The sequence below is a fragment of the Dendrobium catenatum genome, unplaced genomic scaffold, assembly GCF_001605985.2.
Source record: "Dendrobium catenatum unplaced genomic scaffold, ASM160598v2 fragScaff_scaffold_1482, whole genome shotgun sequence".
Lineage (NCBI taxonomy): Eukaryota > Viridiplantae > Streptophyta > Magnoliopsida > Asparagales > Orchidaceae > Dendrobium > Dendrobium catenatum.
In genome coordinates, this window is record NW_021319944.1 from 2,020,977 (window position 1) to 2,045,149 (window position 24,173).

The 24,173-nt window shown below is 38.1% G+C and overlaps 4 protein-coding genes across 6 annotated transcripts in view; 2 read left to right on the top strand and 2 right to left on the bottom strand.

Moving 5' to 3' along the window:
- The window catches only part of LOC110115782 (U-box domain-containing protein 4), a 23,305-nt gene extending 22,152 nt beyond the window's left edge, over positions 1 to 1,153 (bottom strand). The window contains exon 1 of one of the 2 annotated variants that reach the window (XM_028700279.1): positions 1,099 to 1,153. Coding sequence is in view for 1 of the 2 variants with exons in the window: in XM_028700278.1 (XP_028556111.1) it covers positions 936 to 963 (28 nt within the window). In the remaining variant the exon portion in view is untranslated. Of the gene's footprint in view, positions 1 to 935; positions 1,042 to 1,098 lie in introns of those variants that run through there. The other variant, XM_028700278.1, reaches the window with a different exon arrangement.
- Positions 1,049 to 8,574, bottom strand: LOC110115783 (probable tocopherol O-methyltransferase, chloroplastic). Of its 2 annotated transcripts, XM_028700280.1 has the most exons (7): positions 8,138 to 8,574; positions 2,309 to 2,478; positions 2,050 to 2,154; positions 1,751 to 1,954; positions 1,574 to 1,676; positions 1,397 to 1,486; positions 1,049 to 1,190 (listed from the first exon to the last, which is right to left on the bottom strand). In XM_028700280.1, exons 1-7 carry the CDS (start codon positions 8,484 to 8,486, stop codon positions 1,132 to 1,134), a joined length of 1,080 nt encoding a protein of 359 aa, XP_028556113.1. In that variant the 5' UTR covers positions 8,487 to 8,574; the 3' UTR covers positions 1,049 to 1,131. The 2 variants fall into 2 exon arrangements, with proteins under 2 accessions (XP_028556113.1, XP_020704811.1); XM_020849152.2 differs by lacking the exon at positions 1,049 to 1,190 and having other exon boundaries at positions 1,249 to 1,486.
- A 4,859-nt stretch (positions 8,575 to 13,433) lies between these two features.
- Positions 13,434 to 15,355, top strand: LOC110115775 (UDP-glycosyltransferase 73C4). Its single transcript, XM_020849139.2, has one exon. The coding sequence runs from the start codon at positions 13,751 to 13,753 to the stop codon at positions 15,173 to 15,175; it is 1,425 nt and encodes a 474-aa protein (XP_020704798.1). The 5' UTR covers positions 13,434 to 13,750; the 3' UTR covers positions 15,176 to 15,355.
- A 3,842-nt stretch (positions 15,356 to 19,197) lies between these two features.
- The window catches only part of LOC110115772 (60S ribosomal protein L13-1-like), an 8,877-nt gene continuing 3,901 nt past the window's right edge, over positions 19,198 to 24,173 (top strand). The window contains exon 1 of the mRNA XM_020849134.2: positions 19,198 to 19,349. The gene's annotated coding sequence lies outside the window, so the exon portion shown is untranslated. The remainder of the gene's footprint in view (positions 19,350 to 24,173) is intronic.

Below are 24,173 nucleotides of genomic sequence, written 5' to 3' on the forward strand. Positions count from 1 at the left end.
GGACCCGACCCGTTTTGTCAAACGGGTCGGATCTGTGAACCCGAACCCGACCCGTTTTTCAAACGGGTCGGGTCATACCCGGATTTTTTCGGGTCGGGTCCGGATCGGATTTTCGTGTCGTGTCAAAAGTTGACACCCCTAGTCGAGCGTAAGCATTACTACTTCTAGGTGTTGATCTTCATCTACAAATATGTTGACTGCACTCGTTGCTCTATTGTAAACTAAGGCGGAAAGGTTTTTCAGCCTTTTAAGGCATCAATTTTTCGTTTAAAAGTTAGGCGTCAAGCACGAGAGAGATGGAGACTAATGCGGCAGTAAGTCATCAGACGGATGAGGGCAGGGTCCTAAAAAAAATATCGGTAATTCACGTGGTGTATCAATTTGGTTATCTAGCAAAATTTTGATGATTTTTATTTACTTTTTTTATTTTATTTTATTTTTATAACGGAGTATTCACCCGTTGTCACTCCCGAAAAGACGCTTGACGGCGCGACTAATCCTCAACTAACCTAGAAGAGGCACCAACCCCAGAAACCTCCTGGCCCGCACTTAATTGGGCCCCACTTGAGAGGCGATGCCGCTGAGGAGATTCAAACACGGGTTGGGAGATTTCCAACCGTACTCATCCACCAACCAAACTAAACAACCGTGAATAATTTTCTGCTTTATACTTGCCTCTTTTATCAATATTTGTACTCTTAGCTCCTCCATGATTATGAGCTTCTCTCAAATATATGTGGCATAGAACTCAGTGGTCCTAAATTTTGAAGGAGTTTTGATTTTTAAATTACTTGTGATGAGATTATGACTTTTAATCTCTTATTGATTCGAGAAAAATGTATGGTTAAGTTATATGTTTTTTTTTTATTATTATTTATATGTCAACCTAATAACAACTCATTGAGTTAAAAAATGAGTAGATTACAGCTCAGCACCTTGAATAGAAGCCTCATCCAAATGCATGGCCAGCTAGAGCTTTGGCCATAAACAGCTAGGAGGGGACCAACTCAATAGCAACCTAGTGAAGTGACTGCAATCTACTCTCAGTACAGATCACCTCAAACATGCTTATCAAGAAACAGTAAATACACAGCTCATCTTGGCTTGTTGGTTGATAGCTTATGCTTCCAACTAAGAGATCTTGGGTTCGAGTCTTTGCGTATGCGTTGTGTGTGTTTGCCTTAAATGGCCTAAATGTCCCAAAAAAAAAAAAGAAACAGTAAATTACTTTATAAAACAAAAAATGAATAATAAAATAACAAACTGAATTAAAATTAATATTAGGATTGTCAATCCAGTTGTCTTCGCATTCTTACTTGAGCATTACATCTATATGATTTATTACAAGGCCATGGACATAAATAAAAGAAAAAAAGGTAGAATTATTCTGGCTTACGACACGTAATTATTGTAAATTTAATGAGCCCCTTCTTATAGCCATTGCTCATTAGAGGCATCACAAGTGCTCCTTTTATAGTCTTCCATCCTGTCAAACCATAAATCACAAGAATATATAGCTCAATTAATTTACACCCAAACCTGCTTTTAAGAACAGTAAAGGAAGGAATTTTACCGCTTCGCAACAGAGAAGTAAGGCCATTCCAGGTTAATGCCGATTTAATAACAGCAGGCCAAAATGGTGCAACATTATCAGACCAATCAGCTCGCTTAATATCCTGCGACAGGAGTTCATTTCCAGTGCAATAAAATAAATCAGCAAGTTCACTTAACGTGTTTTTGGTAATTTTACCTGGAGCGGTAAGGACCCGGCTATATGAACATAATCAGCTGCAGAACACCACTTGGGCAGGTAATAAGCCTTGCATATCTTATTCAAGAGATTAATCTCATCAGGCTTTAGTTCTTCCTCTGAGGGCAAGAGATCTCTGTGGCACCATGTGACTATTATGATGATGCCACCTGGTGCTGCGACCCGCGCCAACTCTCTTACAAACTGACATCAGAAGAAGAACACGTTTGCTTAATCAGGTTCTTGACAAAGCAAATCAATCACAAACATGCATGGAAGTATTGTTATATGATTGTCACCTTTTCTTTGTCGGGCATATGTTCACCACTTTCCATGGACCAAACAAGATTAAACTGGCCATCTGGAAAGGGCTGATCCAAAGCATCAGCAACCTGGAATGATACCTGCTTTGAAAACAGAGACTCAGAAGCGAAGAAATTATTAAGGTTAAGGATTATACAAGCTACAAATTAGAAGGTTAGCTATGTTTCAACTTTTAATATTTGGAAAGACGTTCAATAAAAGGACCATTAGTAGGGTATGGAGAAGTTGACTAACCTTGTCGGCAAGCTCCGCAGCCATGGTCAGGTCCTGAGCACGCTTAGCTTGAACAGGGCTTAAGGTAATGCCTTGGACTTGGGCTCCATATTTCTTTGCCAGATACCTGGAACTGCCACCAATCCCACACCCAACATCAACTATTCTCATGGGCTTCTTCAACGGATCATCTGTGTGAGTACATATGTAGATAACATTTTAACCATTGCACAAATAAATCATTTGAACTGACATTATTAAACGAAAGGACCTAAATTTATATATATATAAATCATTGTGAAACTCAAAAGGCCTTCGATTTAAGAAACATCAATGATAATAGATTGCCCTCAACCAGACGTACAAATTCATAGAAAGCTTGCAAACAATCATCCTTATCTTCTAGCAGAGGTAAAATATGATCCAAACAGGTTTCAAGATTTGATGTGGAATTCCTTTGCCTATAGTATTCCGCATGGTCACTGCACCCTTGGTGATACTTTTTTCATTATTCAGCATAGCTTCCACTGCTTCTACAGCAAATTATAGTACTATAGTACATTTACCTTTTTCTGCTCTTGTTACACCTTTTTTAGAAACTGAAGTCTCTCTTATAGCGGGGGAGAGGATAGAGGAAGATAGTTTTATCCCTTTTGAATATTATCAGTAAAAGCTTTACTGTTATCTTTGTTCTGTTTGCATTGTCCCTGTTTTTCCCTGTTCTATTGCTTCCACAGCAAGATTTATTCTAGACAATTTGTTTGTTGAATTTTCGTTATATCAACTCTATTACACTTGTAACGTTGAGAGCTTTGAAGAGGCGCCCTTCGCTTGTCGATTAGAGACTTCACTATTGGCAGCCATCAATGAACTGCTGTAGTCGGATGTTCATAAGTTACTTTTTGAAATGGTGGGTTGTAGAGGTTGGAGAGGGGCAAAGGCAGGTGCCTTTGAGGAAGCCTTCGAAGCCATTGGCGCGGAAGAGCTTAAGGACTTGCGAGAGCCAAAAGGGATATTTGTTGGAGGTCAGGGTGATGGATATGATGCTTTTGATGTTGCTCATGAGAAATTTGAGTTGAGGAGGGATGGGTGGGGAATCTGCAGAAGAGCTCGATCTATTATGAGCATCGGGTACTCCTGCCACCGATGCAGAAGAGGTGTCCATGGGGAAGAAATGATGCGACAAGTCAGGATCATAAAATCACTATGCTCTAATACCATGAAAAGCTATGTTTACAGTATAGTTAACAGTAAAAGTGATGCGGTGTAGTAACATGTCAAGGAGGGAGCAAGCTTATACTACCGCCACTTCTGCCCTTTGCTTTAGCCTCCACTAGTACCTTTTTTTAGCCATATGATGGCACCGTGCTTTTCTAATACTAGCAAACTATATCATCATAGTTCTATATATAGGAAAATGGAAGGAAGGGATATAGAAGAAATATTATACTCCAGTTCTCTGTGTTGTTCTTGTGTTTTTTTCTGATGACTTGTTTTCTGCATGTTCCTCTGATCAAGGCGTCGCACTAGTTTGGTATCAAAGCCAGCGGCTTGGGCAAGCACCGATGGCCGAAAGTAGCTGACGAGCAGCTTTAGACGATGATCGAAGCTTAGATGCCTTTTGGGCAGGCCAAAACAACGTATCCGAGCAGTTAATTGAACTCGCATCTGACTTCATCCGGTTCCAGGTAGACATAAAGAAAGACATCCAGGCCCTATTCCTCATCAGTGGACTAGGTCAGAACTTTAGGCGAGCTCCCCCGGCAACAACTACACGAAATAACAGGGCAGGGAGCAAACTTGAAGGAGGATTCCGTCCCCAATTGCATAAATCTCTGACTCGGAAGGTGAAGAAGAAGTAGTCCACCCCCATTCTGAATCGGAGGGTGAAGAGTATGAGCACCAGAAAGATGTTCGGGTTCGGAGAGGCAGGTACCAGAGACACCATAATGAACTCAGTGTTAAGTTAGATATTCCGGTTTTTGAAGGTCGGCTGCATGTTGAGGATTACTTAGATTGGGAAAGAGCCGTCGAAAAATTCTTCGAGTACATGGAGATACCACAAGAAAAACAGGTGAAATACGTGGCCTACAAGCTCAAGGGAGGCGCGAGTGTGTGGTGGATGCAGCTCTCGTAGAATCGATGAAGAGAGGGTAAGAGGGATGTTATGAGCTGGCTCAGGATGAAGCAACTAACGAGGGGGCACTTCCTCCCCACCGATTATGAACAACTCCGGTACCTCAAGTATCAACACTGTGTGCAAGGTAACTGGAATGTTCGTGAATACAGTGAGGAGTTCTATCGACTAAGTGCCTGAAACAATCTCAATGAGTCTAACAACCAGTTGATAGCTCGTTATATATGGGGATTGAAGGATGTCATCCAAAATAAATTGGAGCTTAATTTGGTTTGGACTCTGTCGCAAGCTGTTAACTTCGCTTTCAAAGCCAGCTTTAGCTGGCTAGGCATTCTCGAAATCCTGTTCACAGACGGCCACCCAAGGAACACTATCAAGAAACCCGGCCTAGTGGAGTTACCCCTAGAGCGAATTTGACCTCGCAACCAGCTTCAAGCTAACCAGACCCAACCATGGAAGCAAAGTCTCCAACAAGGCCAAGAACCCAGGCTAAAGAAAATCCTTATTCAAAGCCTACAAACTTGAAGTGCTTTCGCTATTTTCAGCCCGGGCACAAATCAAATGAATGTCCTACCCGACCTCAAATCCAGATCATGGAGGGCGAATATGAAATTGTGACAGATGAAGCCGTAGAGGAAAATATCTGTTTAGCATCGTTTACACCAAAAGCCCAAATCATATCTTCGACATCTTCGCTCTCCCAAAATGTTCAAATAAAACGGTTGCCCAATTAATTGAACATTAATACCAAACCGTCTTGAATGAAGTATGAGACCAACTGATCACCTCAAATAGCACCTATAAAGAGGCTGCTGATTCACAACACCGCCAAAAGATATTCCAGACAGGGGAGGTCGTCATGATTCGCCTGGGAAAAGAGCGTCTTCCTGTCGGGACTTATTCGAAATTAGGCCCACGAAAATTCAGTCCAGTCACTATCCTCAAGCGCATAAATGATAATGCATACATCGTCGAGCTCCCAGATCACCCCCACACATCTAACACCTTCAATGTCTGAGACATCTCTACCTATCATCCCCCAGATGATCTAACTGGCCCGAACATTCAAGAGGACCATGAAGTTTTTGCAGCCGGAGGGAGCTAATGCAGTGTAGTAACACGTTAAGAAGGGGACAGGCTTATACTACCGCCACTTCTGCATTTTGCTTTGGCCTCCACTAGTACCTTTTTCGTTTTTACCATTCTTAGTAGTTAGTTATAGCCATATGATGGCACCGTGCTTTTCTAATATTAGCAAACTATAGTAGTATAATTCTATATACCTGATAGGAAGATGGAAGGAAGGGATATATAAGAAATATTATACTCCAGTTCTTTGTGTTATTCGTGTGTTTTTTTTCGGTGACTTGTTTTTTGCAGGTTCCTCTGATCAAGGCGCCGCACTAAAAAGTAAGGGGCTGTTTGGTATTAAATTGAATTTAACTTTAGTGGGAATTAGTAAATCCTGTAAATTCTAATTTAATAAATCCTGAGTGTGTTAAATCATGTACATTGTTTGGGATGACAAATATTAAATCTTGATAAATTATAAGAAACTATTAGGCAACATAATTCAATATTTAAGATGGTTGGTTTATGTAGAAATTAAAGTTAATTTGTTTTGAATGTAATATGCATGACTGTAAATTCGAATTTATGCATAAATTAAAGTTAAACTCAGATTAAATCCGTAAATCCCGGATTTAGGCAAGCATCGGATTTACGCAACCTCAAAAAACCGTTTGGCTAGATTTATCTTAAATCATGCTTAAATCTTGAGGCAAATCTGATACCAAGCAGCCCCTAAAGATAATAAATAAAAATGAAGCAGCTGTCTTTTAAATTAACCATTGTGCCAAAAGGCATATATAAGAGAGTAGATTTCGGCATTTGAATGATTCAGATGATTTAGTAACTATAGATTACTGGATTCGTGGTGCCATTATACCTAAGAGTTGTTGTAAACAAATTGACAAACTTGCCTCTAGATTCTTATACTCTGGTGACATTTCTTCTAAGAAACTTTATCTCATATCATGGAAAAACAACTGCAAACCTAAAATGGATGGGGGATTAGGCCTACCCTCTATTAATGTTATACACTATGCACACTCTTGCTCCATTATTTCTAGGATGTACAACTCTCAATCCCCCCTTACCACATGGTTTTTTTCACATTTATTGCTCCCCTTGGAAACTGACTCTTGTTTTGGCATCCCCTATGTGAAAACTTATATGTTAAACTGCTCTTAAAGTAAAGAGGAGCTTTGTTTTTTAAGTAACTGCTAGCAAACCTATCTCTCTTATGTGGGATCACTGGTGCAATGGTGTCTGCTTATTCAATCTTCCTAATCATTATGAAATCCTGAACTTATTTTCTGTTGACTCAAAACTTTCGGTTATTATGGATTCGAATGAATAGCGTGCATCCCTTTGTCTATTAATGATTCTATACGTAGGTCCATTCTCTTTATTCCTATTCAAATTGATGATGCGGTTTTGTTTTGGAAAAGTGGGAAAAAAAGGTTTTTATGATGACTTCTTACTCGAATTTTATTCTAATGAAAGTGAAGTTGATTGGCACAATATGGTGTGGCATAAACATTCAGCCACAAGAAACTCGGTCTTTGGTTGGATGAGCTTGGTTGGCGGCCTTAAAACATCAGATGTTTTAATTAAAAGGAGTATTTTGGTTAGTCCTATTAGCTGTCTCTGTTATGCTAACACTAAAAGTGTATCTAACTTGTTTTTTGAGTGTGATTACACTTATTCCATCATCACAAAACTTATTCCAATTTTTACATCTTTTTTACTGCGCCCCAATCTTCTTCAAATTGCTAATTATCTTGGTGATGAGAACGTTAACCTATCGCGTAGGAAGTCTTTCTATCCTTTGTTGCTTTGGTCTGTCTATCACATTTGGAAGGAGAGGAAGGCTAGGAAGTATGGATATAAATTATGTAGTAATGCTACTATTCGTATCATGATCATCAAAGCTATTTCTCTTAAAATTCAAAGCTGGAAGAATGGGGATAAATTCAAGGATATTCTTAAGGCATCTTTTTAATGTGTTTGAATATTTTACGGCACCTTTTGCTGGCCTGTTGACTGGTTTGCTGATGTTGTATGACTGGAACACTTACTAGTTATACTGTTTTGCTGATGTTGTGCGACTGGAACACTTACTGGTTACGAAGGGTTGCAGTTTTGGTATTTCTGCTAATTTCTTACTAATACATATTTTCATAATTAATGAATGGTTCCAAAAAAAAAAACAGATTGGCAGCTTTTTCCTATTCCAACTGTACAGTTGCTGTTTAGGCCATGTAAGGTATGTTGGACCACCAGCAGCGTGTTAGGGTGCTATTATTCTGTGAGAACACCGGAGGTCCGGAGCGATAATTTTTGGGAACCGTCCGACTCCGCACAGAATAATAAATCGTTAATAAAGAAGAAGGGGAGTTGATGAGTAACGGGATTTAAGATTTTGTTGGATTTAAACTAGCCATTTTTGTAGCAGGCTTTAGGATCCTGCTAACAAACAGGCAAACAGCCCCTAAAAAGTATTATTAACAAGCACCCTTAATTTGTCCCAAAAAAAAAAAAATAGTATTAAACATGCAAATAGAATTCTGCCGTATGTATGTAAATCCCATAAAAAAACGGTGCTTTGACGACCACCGACCGCAACGACAGAGAGAGAGAGAGATAACCTGAAACTCCGGCGAAGTGAAGAGCCTCCTCGACCATCCGGACCTGGGCGTCACGGTGGCCGGCCAAAGTCGCGGACGAGTCCGCCTCGTAGAAACCATGGTGCATATGGTCCCCCCATATATTCTCCCAAATCCCTGACGACTCATCGTAGAACTCCGCTATACCTTTCTTTAGTCCATCTCCGGACGCCGGTTCTGCCGCCGCCATAGGCCGAAACGAAAGCCGGCTTTTTCCCTCCACTGATATCCGTCGGCGGAGAAAGGGGGCTGGTCGGAGCACCAGGGAAGCAACCTGGGATGTGAGGAACAGAGCGGACATTAAAAAAATGATGGCCGCACCTGCTTGCATCTAAAACTTTCACTCCATTGTCTTTTCACGATAATCCGCATGTTCTAGCGGCTGCTATCACCGCCATCTATCTTTTTTGAGATGGATGATTGGTAAAGATATTACATTGAGATTTACGAGACTATATAGATAATTTTTAATTTTTTTAAATAAAAAAATAAATATTAAAAAATTACTGCTTTATAGAAAATTTATGATGATGGCTAATATGTAACATATTAGCTTTTGATACAAATTTAATATACACAAAAATAAGTTATAGGAGATTATAATTTTTTTAGTTGACCAATTCAATAAGAAAATAAGTCATGGGGTCTTACAAGGTATAGGAATACATTAAAGTATTAGAGATATAATAATAGTCCGTTCTTTATAATTGTGGAATATGATAATAATTACATTACAATTATGATGGTGGCAGTAATTAAAACCCAATAATATTATTAAACATTAGAAGAACTTAAAGAAGTTTGTCGATGGTGTAAGTGATTATTTGTGATGGTCATCGACAATGATAGTCATAAAAATATAAGAGAATTCTTTAATTCTCTTTACTCTTGAACTTCTCTTTTGTATAGAGAATGTGATGTTATTTATAGGCTTTTCGATATGAGCGTTTTGATGAATTTGTACATAATTAAAAAAACTTCATCGTACGGTCTATATTGATCTTATTGATCATAGTTAATTTATCAAATATTTAAGTGTCGTGCAGATGTTGGAAATGAGCGATATTTAGCTCGTTAGATTCATCTCATCGATGTGCTCAATTTAACTATAAACAAGCTATAATTGGAGGTTGTTTGGTCAATTAATTCATATTCAGAAGTTTCAAAATATGATTTTAGTGATTAATTGAGCTCATTTGGAGTAAGATTGTATCATTCATAGTAGCGATAGATTTGTTCCATTGAGACATTCAATTCGAATATAAATTTGCTAAACTTGAATTTGGATGATTTAATTCTAAAAATGATCCTTTATTTAATTGTAAAAAATTTCCAATTTAAAAATTATCTTAAGATTCATAAGATCATATGAATTTTTAGTAGTTGTATCAAACATAATTTTTGTTCTTAAATTTTTTAAGTGCATTTATCTTATAATTTGAATCAATGTTACATTATGTTTAATTGTTGATGTTATTTTAGCTTCAAAATAGCTAGATGATACTATTAAAAATAATATTTTATATTATTCACTGCTATATCTAAAATAATCTGCAAGAGTTAGCACGAATCTTAGGGCAAATATTAAATTAGAAACTTATGAATTAAATTCAAAAATCATAGGAACTCCAATTTCAACAAATTCATAGTTGAATTGAACAACTCAATGAGATGAACCCAACGGTATCAAATATGGTCCAATCGAAGCCCAAATAAGTCAAATCAACACTTGAGATGTGATTGAAATCTCCAAATTAGACATGCTTATAATCAAATCGAGTGACTCGACGATACAAATCCAACGAGTCTAATGTCACTAGATTCTAACATCATTAGGACAGTTAGATGATGAATAAATGCTTCATGATCAAGGGAATCAACATGAACTGTAAGATGTATTGTTTTGAATTATGGTTCAAATATTCATAAATATATATCTATGATGTTGTTTTAAACTTATTTTATAGTTTTTAACATAAGGGTAAAAAGTACATATTAAAATAAATGAATATATCATGCATCTACTCTTAATGGGTAGAGAAAAACAACATATTCATAGGAGAATTTTAAAGCTAGCTTTAGTCCATTTTAATATGTATAAATGATCATGTCTTGTTTTATACCATTTCAGATCTCACTTATGCTTTCTTAATTCTATACTCTTATTTAACACCGTTTGCCATTCAACAACTATCATGGGCTAAAACTAATGATTGCCATTTAGTGGTGTATTTCCTCAAAGTCCAAACAACAAATAACATGAATCTAAATTTTATTTATATTTTCTTTAATCATAAGAACAAAATTTATTATTATTGTGGGTTAATATATTCGTGGTGGTGGAGAGAGTTTTTTTTTCCTAGTGATGCACAAATATCCATCACACAAATAGATAGTTGAGAGAGCAAGAAAACACCTAAACATGAAAAACCCAAAAAAGGGAGAAACCACAGGATCTTGCCCATGTGAAAATATTCCACTAAATTTAAGTAAGTTACAAAGGTCAACTCATCTCTTAATTTAGAAACGGCAAGATTACAATAATTTGGAGAATTAATTGAACTTTGTATGAGAATTTTATTTTAGAGACGCCAAGATTCATCTCGTCAAGCCACTCGATTCTATTATAAGCATGCTATATTTATGTATCATTTGGTGATCATATTAATATTAAAATACTTTCAAATATACTTTAAGTCATTGAGAGACCAATTTGGACTCTCAATTGATTGATCTTAGAGTCGTTGGACTAGTCTTATTGATGTTCAATTTGACTATAAATTTGATGAAATCTTAATTTCGATGGTCCAAAATTTAATTTTATAAATTTTTACTTCGAACTTTCATGCCGAAAAAAAAAAAATGAAGTATCAATTATAATCAATGATTTATATTAATCAAATTATTTTCAACTAGGTCATGCTTATCATGCATTTTCAGCCTATTGTTTATATATATTCGTATGCAAATCCTACATATTCTGTATGCGCATGTTCTATTATTATTATTATTTTTACAAATCCTCGTACGTTTTCTGTGCCGCCATCACACAGCCTTATTTATATCAATTAATTAATAATTCAATATCCATCTGGCCGGTAATTTTTTGCTTCCCATGTCAAACGTGGTCCTGTCGTTTCCCAAAAAAAAAAAAAACGTGGTCCTGTCTTCCCTTATTGGGCTATTATTATTATTATTATTATTCATCCATGCCCACGCTTGCATATTATATTACCACATGCATTATTGTCTTAATTAATGTCACATTCAACTTTATTTAATTCTCCAATCGCCATTTCATATATATATATATTGTTGCGGACTAGAATATACGCGGCGACAGAGTTAGAAAATTTATGCCTAAGCGTTGTACGGATATCTAGCACACAAACATGGAAGAAATAGAAACACCATGATTTTTACGTGGAAATCCTGAAAGGGAAAAAATCACGAGACCACGCCCAATTGAAAAAAGTTTCACTAGTATTTTGCTTGAGATACAAGAGGTTGACTCGTCCACAAAAGCTAGGACGATCAGATTACAATGAATCACATATGAATTGAAATTCAGTTACAATTTTAAGCAGAGTTCCGATGTCTCTTGGAAATCGGGCGGAATGTCGGTGTCCTTCGGAGGTCGGGCAGAATTTCGGCGTTGTTCGGCGTTGTTCCAAAGTAGAGCAGGATTCTGGCGTCGGGTAGAACTTTAGTGTTCCTTGAGTGTCAGACAGAGGCGTCGCTCGGAAGTGCGGCAGAATTCCGGCGTCCAGTAGAACTTCGGCGTAGTTCAAAAGTCTGGCGAAATTCCGACGTCGAGCAGAACTCTAGCGGTGGTCGAGGAGGAGTTTTTCCCTCCTATCCTTCTCTTTTTCTCCTCTTCTTCTTCTCTTCTTCTTGCTTGGTTCCCTCCCCATGAGAAATGAGGGGTCTATTTATAGAATTCTTGGAGTGGCATAGCTTGTTAATAGGTGTGAGATCGGGGGCAAATAGAGAGTGGTTGAATGGACGACTGATATTGAATCCCTTGATCGTGCATTGTTCATCAGACATTTGAAGGTCTTAATGATGTCAGAATTTGGCGATCTTGGGCTCGTTGGATTCGTCTCGTCGAGCCGCTCGATTCGACTATAAACTCGTCAAGTTTGGAGACAATTTGGTAACTTAAATTATGGTACGAATTTTCTAATAGCACTTCAGGTCCTTGATTTGGACTCATTTGGGCTTGAATTGAGTTGAATTTGGTGTCTTTGGGTTTGCATTTCCGAGACGCTCAGTTTGACTATAAGTTGCTGAAATCGGAGTTCAGATGCTCCTGTATTTAATTTTTGAAATTTTAGGTTCGATTTTGCCTCGAGATTCGTGCCCGATCAAGATAATTTTTTGAGAATATATCATATTTAATATAAAATTTTAAAAGGAGTAAATTCGTCAAATAAAATAACGCATTTAGGATATGCCAAAGGAAATTGGCTGAATACACTATTTGATTTGACGCATTCATCTCAAACAAAAAAGAGAAAATAGCTAGAGAGAGAAATGACAAAAATTAAAGAATTAGTCAAAAGTTTTGATGTATTCTCTTTTGGGTAAGAGAGAGGTAGGAGAGATAGATAAGGGGGCAGAGAGAGAGAGAGAGAGAGAGAGAGAGAGAGAGAGAGAGAGAGAGAGAGAGAGAGAGGCAGTAGGAGGAACTTTTATTCGGTCTGGTGAACGTACGTTCCTCTACGTTCGACCACCAATATTTTAGCGCCACGTAGCATGAAGAAAAGTCGCCGACCCAACCCGCTGATTTTTGGGTTCTCGCACGTGCGTTTTTTTAAATCCTTAACGAGCCGAACAAAATCCCATCACCTTTTGGATATATTTCAAATACCTAGCAATACCGAGCAAATACTGAGTTGTACCGAGTTTTTTCTAGCAATACCGAGCAAATACCTAGCAATACCGAGCAAATCCCTAGCAATACCGAGCAAATCCTGAGCAAATACTGAGTTGTACCGAGTTGTAAAAAACTCGGTATTTGCATGGTATTGGTCTTCACAGAGCGGTATTTCTCATTTTTGCAAAGCAATACCTAGCAAATACCGAGTAATACCGAGAAAATCACGAACATAGCATTCCTGGGTTCCGCTCCGGGTCAATTACAAGAATAATATTAAAATTTTTGGAAGAAAAACAGCATACAACAGATCGATTCGGATAATCCCATCACAGTTGAAACTAAAGCGTTCATCTTTCACTAATAAGCAAATTTCAAAAGCAGCAAAAATCATCGACCACAAAAATAAGCGCGCAAGACCATCCCAATTTTTGTGGAGTTTGAGAGAGAAATAAAGGTTTCTTGCCTGCCAAGGCTATGGAAAAATATGCTTACTTTGACTTAAATAATTAATTGATGTAGCGATCCATCAGCAGCTTTGGAGAAACAAATTCCAGGCTTCCTTCTCTTCTGGACATTAAAACTAAAAGTCATTTGTCGTTGAACAATTTAGCATTCGCTCGCTCGCACATCCGATCCACATTAATTCCTATAAATTCCGATTCCAACACAATCCCAACTTGAACATCTACGGCACAAATTAATAGCAGTCGGCAATGTCCGGAGACGAGATAGTCGTGGTTCCCTTCCCCCACCCCGGCCATCTTTTTCCTGCCATCGAGCTCTGCCTCCGACTCGCCGAACGAAATTGCAGAATCACACTCATTCAACCCACCTCCTCAGCATCCTCCGCCTCCTTTCTCCATCCTCTCATCAACACCGTTCATCTCCCCATCCCCGACTCCATCCGCATCGACCCTTCCTTCGTCGACACCACTTTCCCCAAATTCCTCACCGATTTCCTCGACGAACGCCGCCGAAGCTCTTCTCTCCCCATCTGCGCCATAATTGATGAGATGGTCGGATCGCTTATCACCCCCTTCGTCGATTTCGGCGTCCCTGCCGTCAGCTTCTTCACTTCCAGCGCCATCTCCTCCGCGCTAGAACACGCCCTGTCACAAATTGAGCCGCTCGACGTGGGATCCACCGCAGTCTTTGAAGTCCCCGGCTTGCCCAAAGAAGTGGCTATGTCCGCTTCCGACTTTGCGCACCACCAAAACGGCGGCCCGCCACCTTTGGGACCCCACCGGTCGCGAGATGGGCGTCCCCGAAGGCGGCGGGATGTAGCCTCCACGGACGGGGCGGTTGGGCTGATCATGAACACGTGCGTCGATCTGGAGAGTCCGTTTCTAAAATACGTGGCTCGTGTGGCTGCCAAGCCGGTTTGGGCCGTCGGCCCGTTGCTGCCCGACCTATTTTGGTCGGCGTTGAGCGGGCCGGCTCGTGACGCAGCTGGCGCTAGAAGAGGAGGAGAGTATGGTGTGAGTGAGGCTGCGGTGCTTGACTGGCTGGACTCCAAGCCACAAGGCTCTGTAATATACGTGTCGTTCGGAAGTCTTGTGGGTCCCAATGATGCAGAGCTGGAGGAACTTGCGGCTGGGTTGGAGGAATCGGGTCGGTCGTTTATTTGGGTCATCAAGCCCGGTGCCCGTCAGCATGAACCGGATGGCCGGCCCATTGTGACCAACGGGAGCGGGTATTCATCCGATGGGTTGGAGAAGAGGGTGCAGGGGAGGGGAATGGTAATTAGGGGATGGGCACCCCAGCTAGCTATACTAAGTCACTCGTCAACGGGCGGGTATGTGTGCCACTGCGGGTGGAATTCGACGTTGGAGGCGCTCGGCTGTGGGGTGCCTGTGCTGGCTTGGCCTATTAGAGGGGACCAAACTTACAATGCCAAGTTGCTCGTAAGCCAATTGCGAGTGGGAGTGTCGGTGAGGCCGGCGCCAGGGAAGGCGGTGACCAAGACTGAAGTTGTGCTGGGGATTGAGAAGCTGATGACTGATGAGGAGATGAGAAAGCGTGCAACCTCTATTCGCTCCATTTTCGCTCAAGAATTACCTCTCATCTCTTCTGCAGCTTTGAATGATTTCCTCGAATTCTTAAGTTCAGATAGCGAGAAGCAATATAAATCAATTTGATCCTATATGTGCCATGTATCATTTATGTATTGCCCGCATCGATCAAACCTCAGAGTTCAGTGGTGCAAGCAAGCATATTATATACTCTTTCCTATTGTATCGTAGCTCGTAAGCCTTGCTTTGATGAACAGTTCTCAAATCTTGATTAGATAGTCTCAATTGAATTAAATGTATTGGTTATCTACTTCAAATCAACAAGAGCAAATAAATTTAAAAAAATAAAACGTGCAAAAAAAGTACTAAGAACTATTATATTTCCACAATTGATGACTAAGTAATAATTCATACATATAATTGAAGATAACAACAGATTTTTATAAGAGATGATTTGCAGCCACACCTTCTCTCTGCATTTCTAATCTCTTTTATATAAAAACTTAGATATGAACTCCCCCTGACATATCGAAAAGCTAGGATTTAATAATATGTGTATTATCTCTATACGAGATGCTTCTTCATAAGAAATTAATTAGATTCCACAGCTAAATAATTTGCGGTATAGTTTATCAATGTTTTATGATCTCAATTTTCAACACAAAATTAGTGGCTTTTAAATTTAAAATAGTTATATGCCACAACTATAATTTTTTGACAATCATACTCCAAAATTCAATGCTCTAGTAATAGAAGCTAACAAGCTTGATTCGTGCACTTAAGTACCGAGTGATTATGGGCCTATTAGTTATTAAAGCTTTATATATAAATCAACACTAAATTGAACATTACCTATTAAAGTACATGATTGCATATGAGCATGTAACACATACATTTGATCAAAATTATCAATGTGCATAGGGTACAAGTGACCAATTTTATTTAGAGAATTAAGATTTCACGCATCAAGGTTAATTGACTCGTGATAAGCTATGGGTAAGTTGATTGATACAAATTTAAAGTAGGGATGTCAATTTTTGACACGACCCGAAACACGACCCGAACCCGACTCGAAAAAATCTGGGTTCGGGTCAACCCGAAACGGGTCGGGTTCGGGTTGACACAGCAACCCGAAATTGACCCGAAAGTGAAACGAAAACTCATATTTGACCCGAAAACCCGAGATTGACCCGTTTTTTACCCGAAAATCGAATATTGACCCGATTTTGACTCGAAAATTATCAATTTTAGGTCAACTTCGGGTCATTGGTGTCGGACCCGAATCAAGTCGGGTTCGGGTTGACCCGAACAGTGCCGGGTCAGTTCCGGGTTCGACCCGAATCCGACCCGCTGACCCGAATTGACACCCCTAATTTAAAGAGAAGACAAACTACATGTAAGTCAACTGACAAGCAACCTAAGAGAAAAGAGATTTACCATGATGAGTTGATCATAATCATGATCATGATGGGTGGTTAATAAGATTTTGCTAAGTAGTTGAGGCAAATTGGTGAGTGCCTAACAAATAGGGTGCTAATGGGCTAGTTGATGCTAGACAATATGATAAGTAGGCAAATATTTGGGCAAGCGAAGGTGGTTTGACTAGTTCTATTAATTGTCATATATTTTTTTGACTTTAAGAGTTGTATGACCAAGATTAATTATCAAAATGGGGCATAACAATAATATGCAAGATTGAGTGTGTGTTGGGAGGTGGGGGGGGTTGTCAAAATGGGGCATAACAAGGGGGAGTGCATAATACAAAGAATATGGTGTGGTAGTGTGATGGCAAGCCAACTACCAATGATAGAAATGTGCAAAGGGATAAGATTAGAATGGTTATGGTTTTACAATACTAATCATATGAATGTTGTTGCGTTCCAGAACATTCACAGTGATAGAGAGATATAGGGTTTAACATACTAACTTTGTACGAAGATATAGCGCATATATAGATAAAAAAGAGAGGTGCAAGAGTCATAAGAGGCACCAAAATTTTTTATGTGAAAAACCTTAAAAAGGGAAAAAAATAATGTGGTCTTGCCCAGTTAAAATGATTATACTAATATTTTTAGACGATTACAAATGATGCCCTTTCTCGGGAGAAGGTCTTGGCTCAATGCAAAAAGTATATATCATATATAGGATATTACATGGTGGGAGTTGAAAGGATCCAGTGTTATAAGAATTGTTTTCAAAAGAATGTTAACATATATGTTTGGTTGGTAGGACCTTAGTCGAGAGATGGAGGTCGGAGGGAATGTAGTCGGGTGATTGAGATAGAGGGGACCATTATGGGAAGATAAAAGTCGGAGGGAATATAATCGACGCGTGACTACGTTGGAAGCGATGAAGGTCGGAGGAATCATAGCTGGTGGGTGATGTAGGTCGTGGGACCGTAATAGGCAGAAGATGGTGTTCAGGAGGATCACAGTCGGCTGGCGACTGGGGTCGAATATAGGTCATGTTGTAATGGTCAGACAGAGCTCTAGCAATGACGACTTGGTAGCGAGGATTTATCAATGGTAGTCCATGGGTGGAGCTTCGGGATGCTTTAAGCCTCATAACACTTTTGAGTCTCTAGCCCATGGTCCAAAGCCTCTAAAAGTCCAAGTGTCCCCCTCATGTGGGAAGAGTTATAGATTTCAAGAGTGACATGCTTTATAAATATAGGTAAGGTCCAGGGCAAATTTGGAGTGCTCAATCGGATGACCCATATCAATTCCCTCGACCATGGAGCATTCATTCAACATTTAAATGCATCAATGATGTCATAATTAAGTGATCTTGGATTTGTTGGATTTGTATCGTATAGCAGCTTGATTTGACTATAAGCATGTCATATTTGAATATTATTTTATCATACAATTAATGTCTTGGAGCTTTAAAATATGTTTTAAGCCATTGATTTTAGCCCACTTGGGCTCATATGGGACAAATTTTAGTGTGGTTTGGATTCATCTCAAAGAGAAATTCAATTTGAGCATGTTTGCTAAAAATGGAGTTTGGATGGCCCTAATTTAATTGTGGAAGTTTCCAATTCAGACATGCCTCAAGAATCGTGTCTGTTCATGGAGATTTATGGTGATGTATCAAATGTAATGGTAAGGATCATTGGATGCAAGACAAGGGAATGATGAAGGATTTGTAGGGGCGAGGCTCAAGAGAAAGAAAAAAACATCTGTGATGTGTGGATGATAATCAAAACCTTTTATATCAAAATATGGTGTAAATAATAAGAAATAGAATCATCATAACATTTGTTGTAATGTAGGAAGAGGGAATAGATGAATGGAGGACATGAGAAGGAAGAAGAAGAAGAATTGTAATACGATAGAAAGAGATTCGAAAGCAATAAGAACATGAATAATTGATTACCAAATCTGCTAGAATTCAAATATGCCTTTGATGTACTATTCGAAGTCCTAGATCATGATCTTCTAGCTATATAAGAGCCATAACTTATTACAACTTTACAAGTTAGAAGTTGCAAATATAATGAAAAAATTGCCACACTATAAAAAATAAAATAAAATATGTTCTTCATGATCATTGTAATATTAAAATTATTATGTATCTCGTACTTAGGAAGTTTCATTTTGTAATAATAAAATGCTAAAAAAAGTTTGCATTAAATGATCATAGTATGATTTTAAATATTAGTGGTTAACATTTGATTTTTGATAAAGCCAATTCAAAGAACATTAATATTTTCCGTTCAAGTGAAAGTTTAAAAATTTGGGATAGAACTCCAAAGTTTTGCTACAAATTGATAAATTTTTAGCGGCCCAAATTGTACTAGATTTTATTTATTAAGTTTCTTCTATATTTCATTTATTACAACTAAAGCATCAATTAGATAATTCTTCCTTTTTGATATTTCAAATATAGTTTTAATGAGTTTTAAAGATAATTATGTAATCAAAATTACGACAAAAAAATTATTATAGAATCAAAATCAAAGATAAACCGCAATAAAATCTAATTTAAAATAATTTGTAATATTTGCTACACTTAAACATCATAATATAATAATGCATGAATATCATAATTATGAAAAAAATACCATTACTCGTCTAATTGATGTGGCCATCCTATCAAATGTGTTCCCGTGAAGCTGCGAACCGGCCCAGGCCCAGCTAATTGGGTTTCTGGCAAACTGTGGGCGTGATCTAGACCGTTCACGTTAGGGTTTTTAGTTATTTTTTGCCTCTTCTGCTGCTTTATATTACATCTGAGATTCGCTGCGGCATTTTTCGCAAACTGCCGGAAGACACGATTTAAGCGGCACCGGAACCTGGTATGCGCCCTTACTCGAATTTAAAAAAAATTAATTTATGTTTTTGAGATCTGGAAAGCAATTGCGTTGTTTGAGGTGTTGCAGATTTGTCGAACGGTTAAAATCTTTCGAAATTTCTTGCATTCAATGCTTTTTTTTTTTTTTTTCTGATTATGGTCTACTAGTTTTATTTTTGAAGTTTCAGGCTTCAAGTTTAACAAAAATTTCCGTTGTAGTACTGGCCAAAAGCTTACTTGTGTTAGCTGTGTTACTGTAGTTTAGGGTATAGGATCTTTGACAAAAAACGTAAATTTACTTCGAGAGACATGTCAACTTAATGCCCCTTTTTGTTTTCGGTCTGGAAATTGCTCATGCATCAGAGCGAAAGTATATATATTTTTTTTCGTCATCTTTGCAATTATTAATAATAAGTTTCCATGCATCATATTTATTGAAAAACAAATATTATTTATATAGGAGGTGCTTGATAATTGTATTTCAAATATCCACCTCATTAGAATTCAAATGCTCAATGGTGTCTCTTATTGCCATTACTCAGCAAGTTAATTGACGATCAAGATCGACCGATTGAGTACATATGCAAGGATCGACTTATTCAGTACATATATACGACTTAAAGTTAATGACTCAGGTCCTACCAAGCACCTATAGCTCCAAGCTGATTTGTTCCTGGTCGTCTGACCAATTTCTATAGTTAGGCTTGGTCTTAATTTAACTACATGATGATATCTTGGCTGTTACAGTTATAGATTTTACATGGAATATTAAACTATCCTTATAATTGTTAATGAAATAATATGACTCCTTCGATCGTAAAGTCAATCAGTTAAAATAAGCGACACTTGATCATAATGAGGCAACTTCATTACCCTGTATATTTTCAAGTCTGTTGACTGTTCATCTGGCAAATCGTACGACTCTTTAAGTGTTATGTGGCTCACCCGGCATGCCCATATATATATCCTCTTGTTTGACTGAACGGAGCATTGGTTTTTTTTTGGATTTGAGTCACATTTGTAAATGGATAAAACCCTTATTTTTTTCAGTGAATGATTTGGATTAAAATAATCTTTTTTACATTTAATGCTATCACTAAGATAGACCGACCCCACATAGTGAGATAAGGCTTGATGTTATTGTTGTTGTTGTACTAAGTAGTGAAGATGAAAGCAAATTTCATCAGGAGGAAAATTTGCAACAAGAAAGGGATGATCTCACATAAATAGATGAAATCGCTTTGTTGTGTGTGACTGAATTCAATTAGGGCAACACCCAGAAAAGGCAAAGAGTTCCATTAACCTAGCAAAACTCATTGATGTGAACAGTGAATATCACTATCCTTTTATCTACGTTGAGCAATGCAATTGCAGCTACAATTTAAATTATTACAAATTTATTTTATAAAGGTGTTATCAACCCATGGTAGCATATCACTAAATATGAGGCAATCCCTCTCAACGTTTTAAAAGGCGAAATCGGGAATCGAGGCGTTTTGGCTAAGCGAGGCAGGCGTAAGCCACGAGGCGGATCGAGGCGTAAGCCTAAAAAATGATAAAAATAAAGTAATTAACAGTGCCGAGCATGTACCGCTCGGTACTGAGCGGTACTGGCTCGGAACCGAGCATGTACTGAGCAATATCGAGCATGTACCTAGTGGTACTCGCTTGGTACCGAGCGTGTACCTAGTGGTACCGAGCATGTACCGCTCAGTACCTCGCCCGGACGTTCGAGGCTTAGGCCTCAGTTCGTCCGACCTCCGCCTCGATTCGAGGCGCGCATCGAGGCGTCCGCCTCGAACACCTTTTTAATCAATGATCCCTCTTTACTCGAATGCATTCATACAAATATTCAAATCTTGTGGGTTGTTGCCATTTGTCCAAATTAGTGCCTAAACTTGATTCACCTATTCAATTTTTCTTGGGCTCAACCATCTCATTTCTTCTTTGTTGATCGGCTTGATTATTAAGTAAATCCGGCTATATTTGATCATTTGGGGCAAAAGGGCCTGCACTCATGCTTCCACATTTACACATTTATATTTGAATATGTATATACATGTATACAAGTATGCGTACATGTGTGTAGTGTGTACACATATGTCAAGTCATGTTATCATTCACTACTCATACCTCACTCTACAGTGGACCTATGGGTTTAAACGAGCCGAGCATGAGTGAGATAGCTATGGGTTTGTGTTCGACTGTTCAAATTTTTGTGTGTTTGTGTTTTATAATTATTCATGAACATTATATTTATGTTTGGCTGAGTTCAAACAATGAAAATAAATAAATAAATTATAGGTCGATCTTGATATAATTATACTACATATCTACAAACCAATTAATAAATTTGAGAAACATATAAAAATATATATTGCGTGAGCACTCTTTCTGCTTGAATCTGTATTAAATCCTCAAGGTAAGTACATTTCATTCATAAATTTTTTTTTTTTAAGGAGGGCTGATGCGAATTTGATTGCTTATATGACCTTTTACATTATTAAGTTTGTTTATCCGTTAATTTCCTTTTTATGTTCTTTATACTTTATAGTGGATAAACATGAGCTATTACTAATTTGATTTCTTTTTGATAGTCCTACTTGGATCATAGAACTACCATTCTCTTCACTAAATTAATGGTAGGAATGTCGAACTTTTGTATACCTTGACCATCTACGTTGGGCATCTCAGCCATCATAACCATCTTGGTTATCTCAAGCACGTATTCAGTGGGAACTCTAAATGCTTTTCCTCTAATGGCATCACAACAGACTTGTTTTTCTCGATTCATATGTATAAAAGGGCTCTTAGCTAATTTTTGTGAACTTCTAAATCATCTCTTCTACAACATACAACTCAATTTGGCAGTAGATCCAAATGCTTATACTTATAGCTACTTGTCACCCATGCTTATTTTTAAATTTTGCAAGCAAGACAAGTATTCATCCTTCTTGGATATCAAGACACATACCAGATTTTGGTATTAATATAACAAAATAAATGGCTATAGATCATAAAGATATCAAAATTAAATTAAATCAATATGAATTATCTCTAATTTGATCCTCTCATGTTGAGAACATTTGTTTGTCCTCTTGAAAGGTATGTAAGCAATAATTGTGATGTATTTATGCTGTAAACTCGAAGGTCTTTCCAAAGATCACTACTCTACTTAACCTTGCAACTATAATATAGTTAACTACGCCATAGATCTTTTAATTATTAATATCCTATAGATTTATTTTTCTTCAAATGCTCTTGAGTGGATCATACTCTAACGGTCTTTTCTAAGTGATGCAAGGGGAGACTTTTTTTGTTGTTCACAATCGGTTTCAGTAGCTATTGTGGGCAGTGTTTCTTACTATTTTTTTAAGAGCAAATTTGTGTTTTTTTTTCAAGTTCCTACTTTAAATTTAAATAACCTCATCAATTTTAAAAGCAGATTGCAATGAAATTTTCAAGTTTCTCATAGAAAAAGCATTCTAACTATTTTTTTGCTTGATGCTAGGTTAAGAAAAAGTTACCATTTTTGTTATTTGGTTCAATAATGATAGTGCTAATCTCCATTTTAGACGACACAAAGTGAGTAAAGTTAATAGTGTTGACTTCTTTAGTGGTGAAGCCGCTAGGAAGTAAGAGTCTTGGAGAAGCAGGAAGGTTTTCAACTTTCAGGTGGAGAACAATGAAAAGGAATCCTCTTTCTAGGGGAAGAGCCGAAATGGTGTTATTATCATGCTCTCTTCAAAATCAAGAGGCGCTTTATTTTCTTCAAAACACTTAAATTTATTTTCTGATGTGTCCTGATTGAGGTCGGCACATGGAGTGCATTGACTTGGTCCTATTTAAATTTATGATTCAACTTATCAATTAATGAGCTATAAGATTGGCTTGACTTGCTATTCAAAATAAACTACCTGAAAAGCTAGAAAAGTTACAAATAATGATTCTATTGAAGATATTAGATATTATGCCATATCAAAGGATGAATGTTACTGTTAGACCGGTCCTCCCTGGACTGGTCCAGCCGGCCCAATCCAGTGGGCCGGTTCGTTTTTACCGAAGAAGGGGGCGGGCGGAACAGGAGGCGGAAGCCGCATGAAGGCTATAGGTGGGGTCCACTTGAAATTCAAGTTGTTTCTTGGAGCCAAAATGAGGGGAAATGAGGGCAATTAGGTCCTTTTGTATCTATTTTGAATTGTATGTATTAAGTAGGGAGTAAAGGGGAGGTTTAGGGTTATGAGATTTGGTTTTGAAGTTTCTCTGGTTCTTCTTGTTGATTTGGGCTCTAGATCGTATTCTAGAGATTGGGAGAGTGCGATCCTCCTCTCGAATAGAGGATCCTTGTATCTTTGTTATTTTCCTTGCATCTATTAGTAGAATACAAGTCTTTTATCCGTTTTTCCTGCAGTTTTTCTCTGTTTTCCCTCCGTTTTGGGCTGTTTTCCTGCTGTGGACAGCAGTTGTTCTTGAGATTTGTTGCCAAACTGATTAGGAAATACTTGAAATCAAGTATTTCCTATCAAATTGGTATCAGAGCAAGTCTTGGGACAAATCGTGGGCTGTTTTGATCAATTTCAGCGGCTGAAATTGTACCGGAAAGGGAGAAAATCGCTGAAATTTTTTCCAATTCTTGAGATCTTCTCCTAAATTGCAAGCCGTAGGAGATGGCGGCTAAGAAGGTGGATGCTTTGGAGGAGAGAATTGAAGGAGAAATAAATCAAATCAAGGAGACCGTGGAGGAACGAATGTCTTCCATGGAGGGGCAAGTGGCCGATCTACGGGATATGATGAAAAAGATGTTGGAGTTTCAAACCCAATCGGCGGC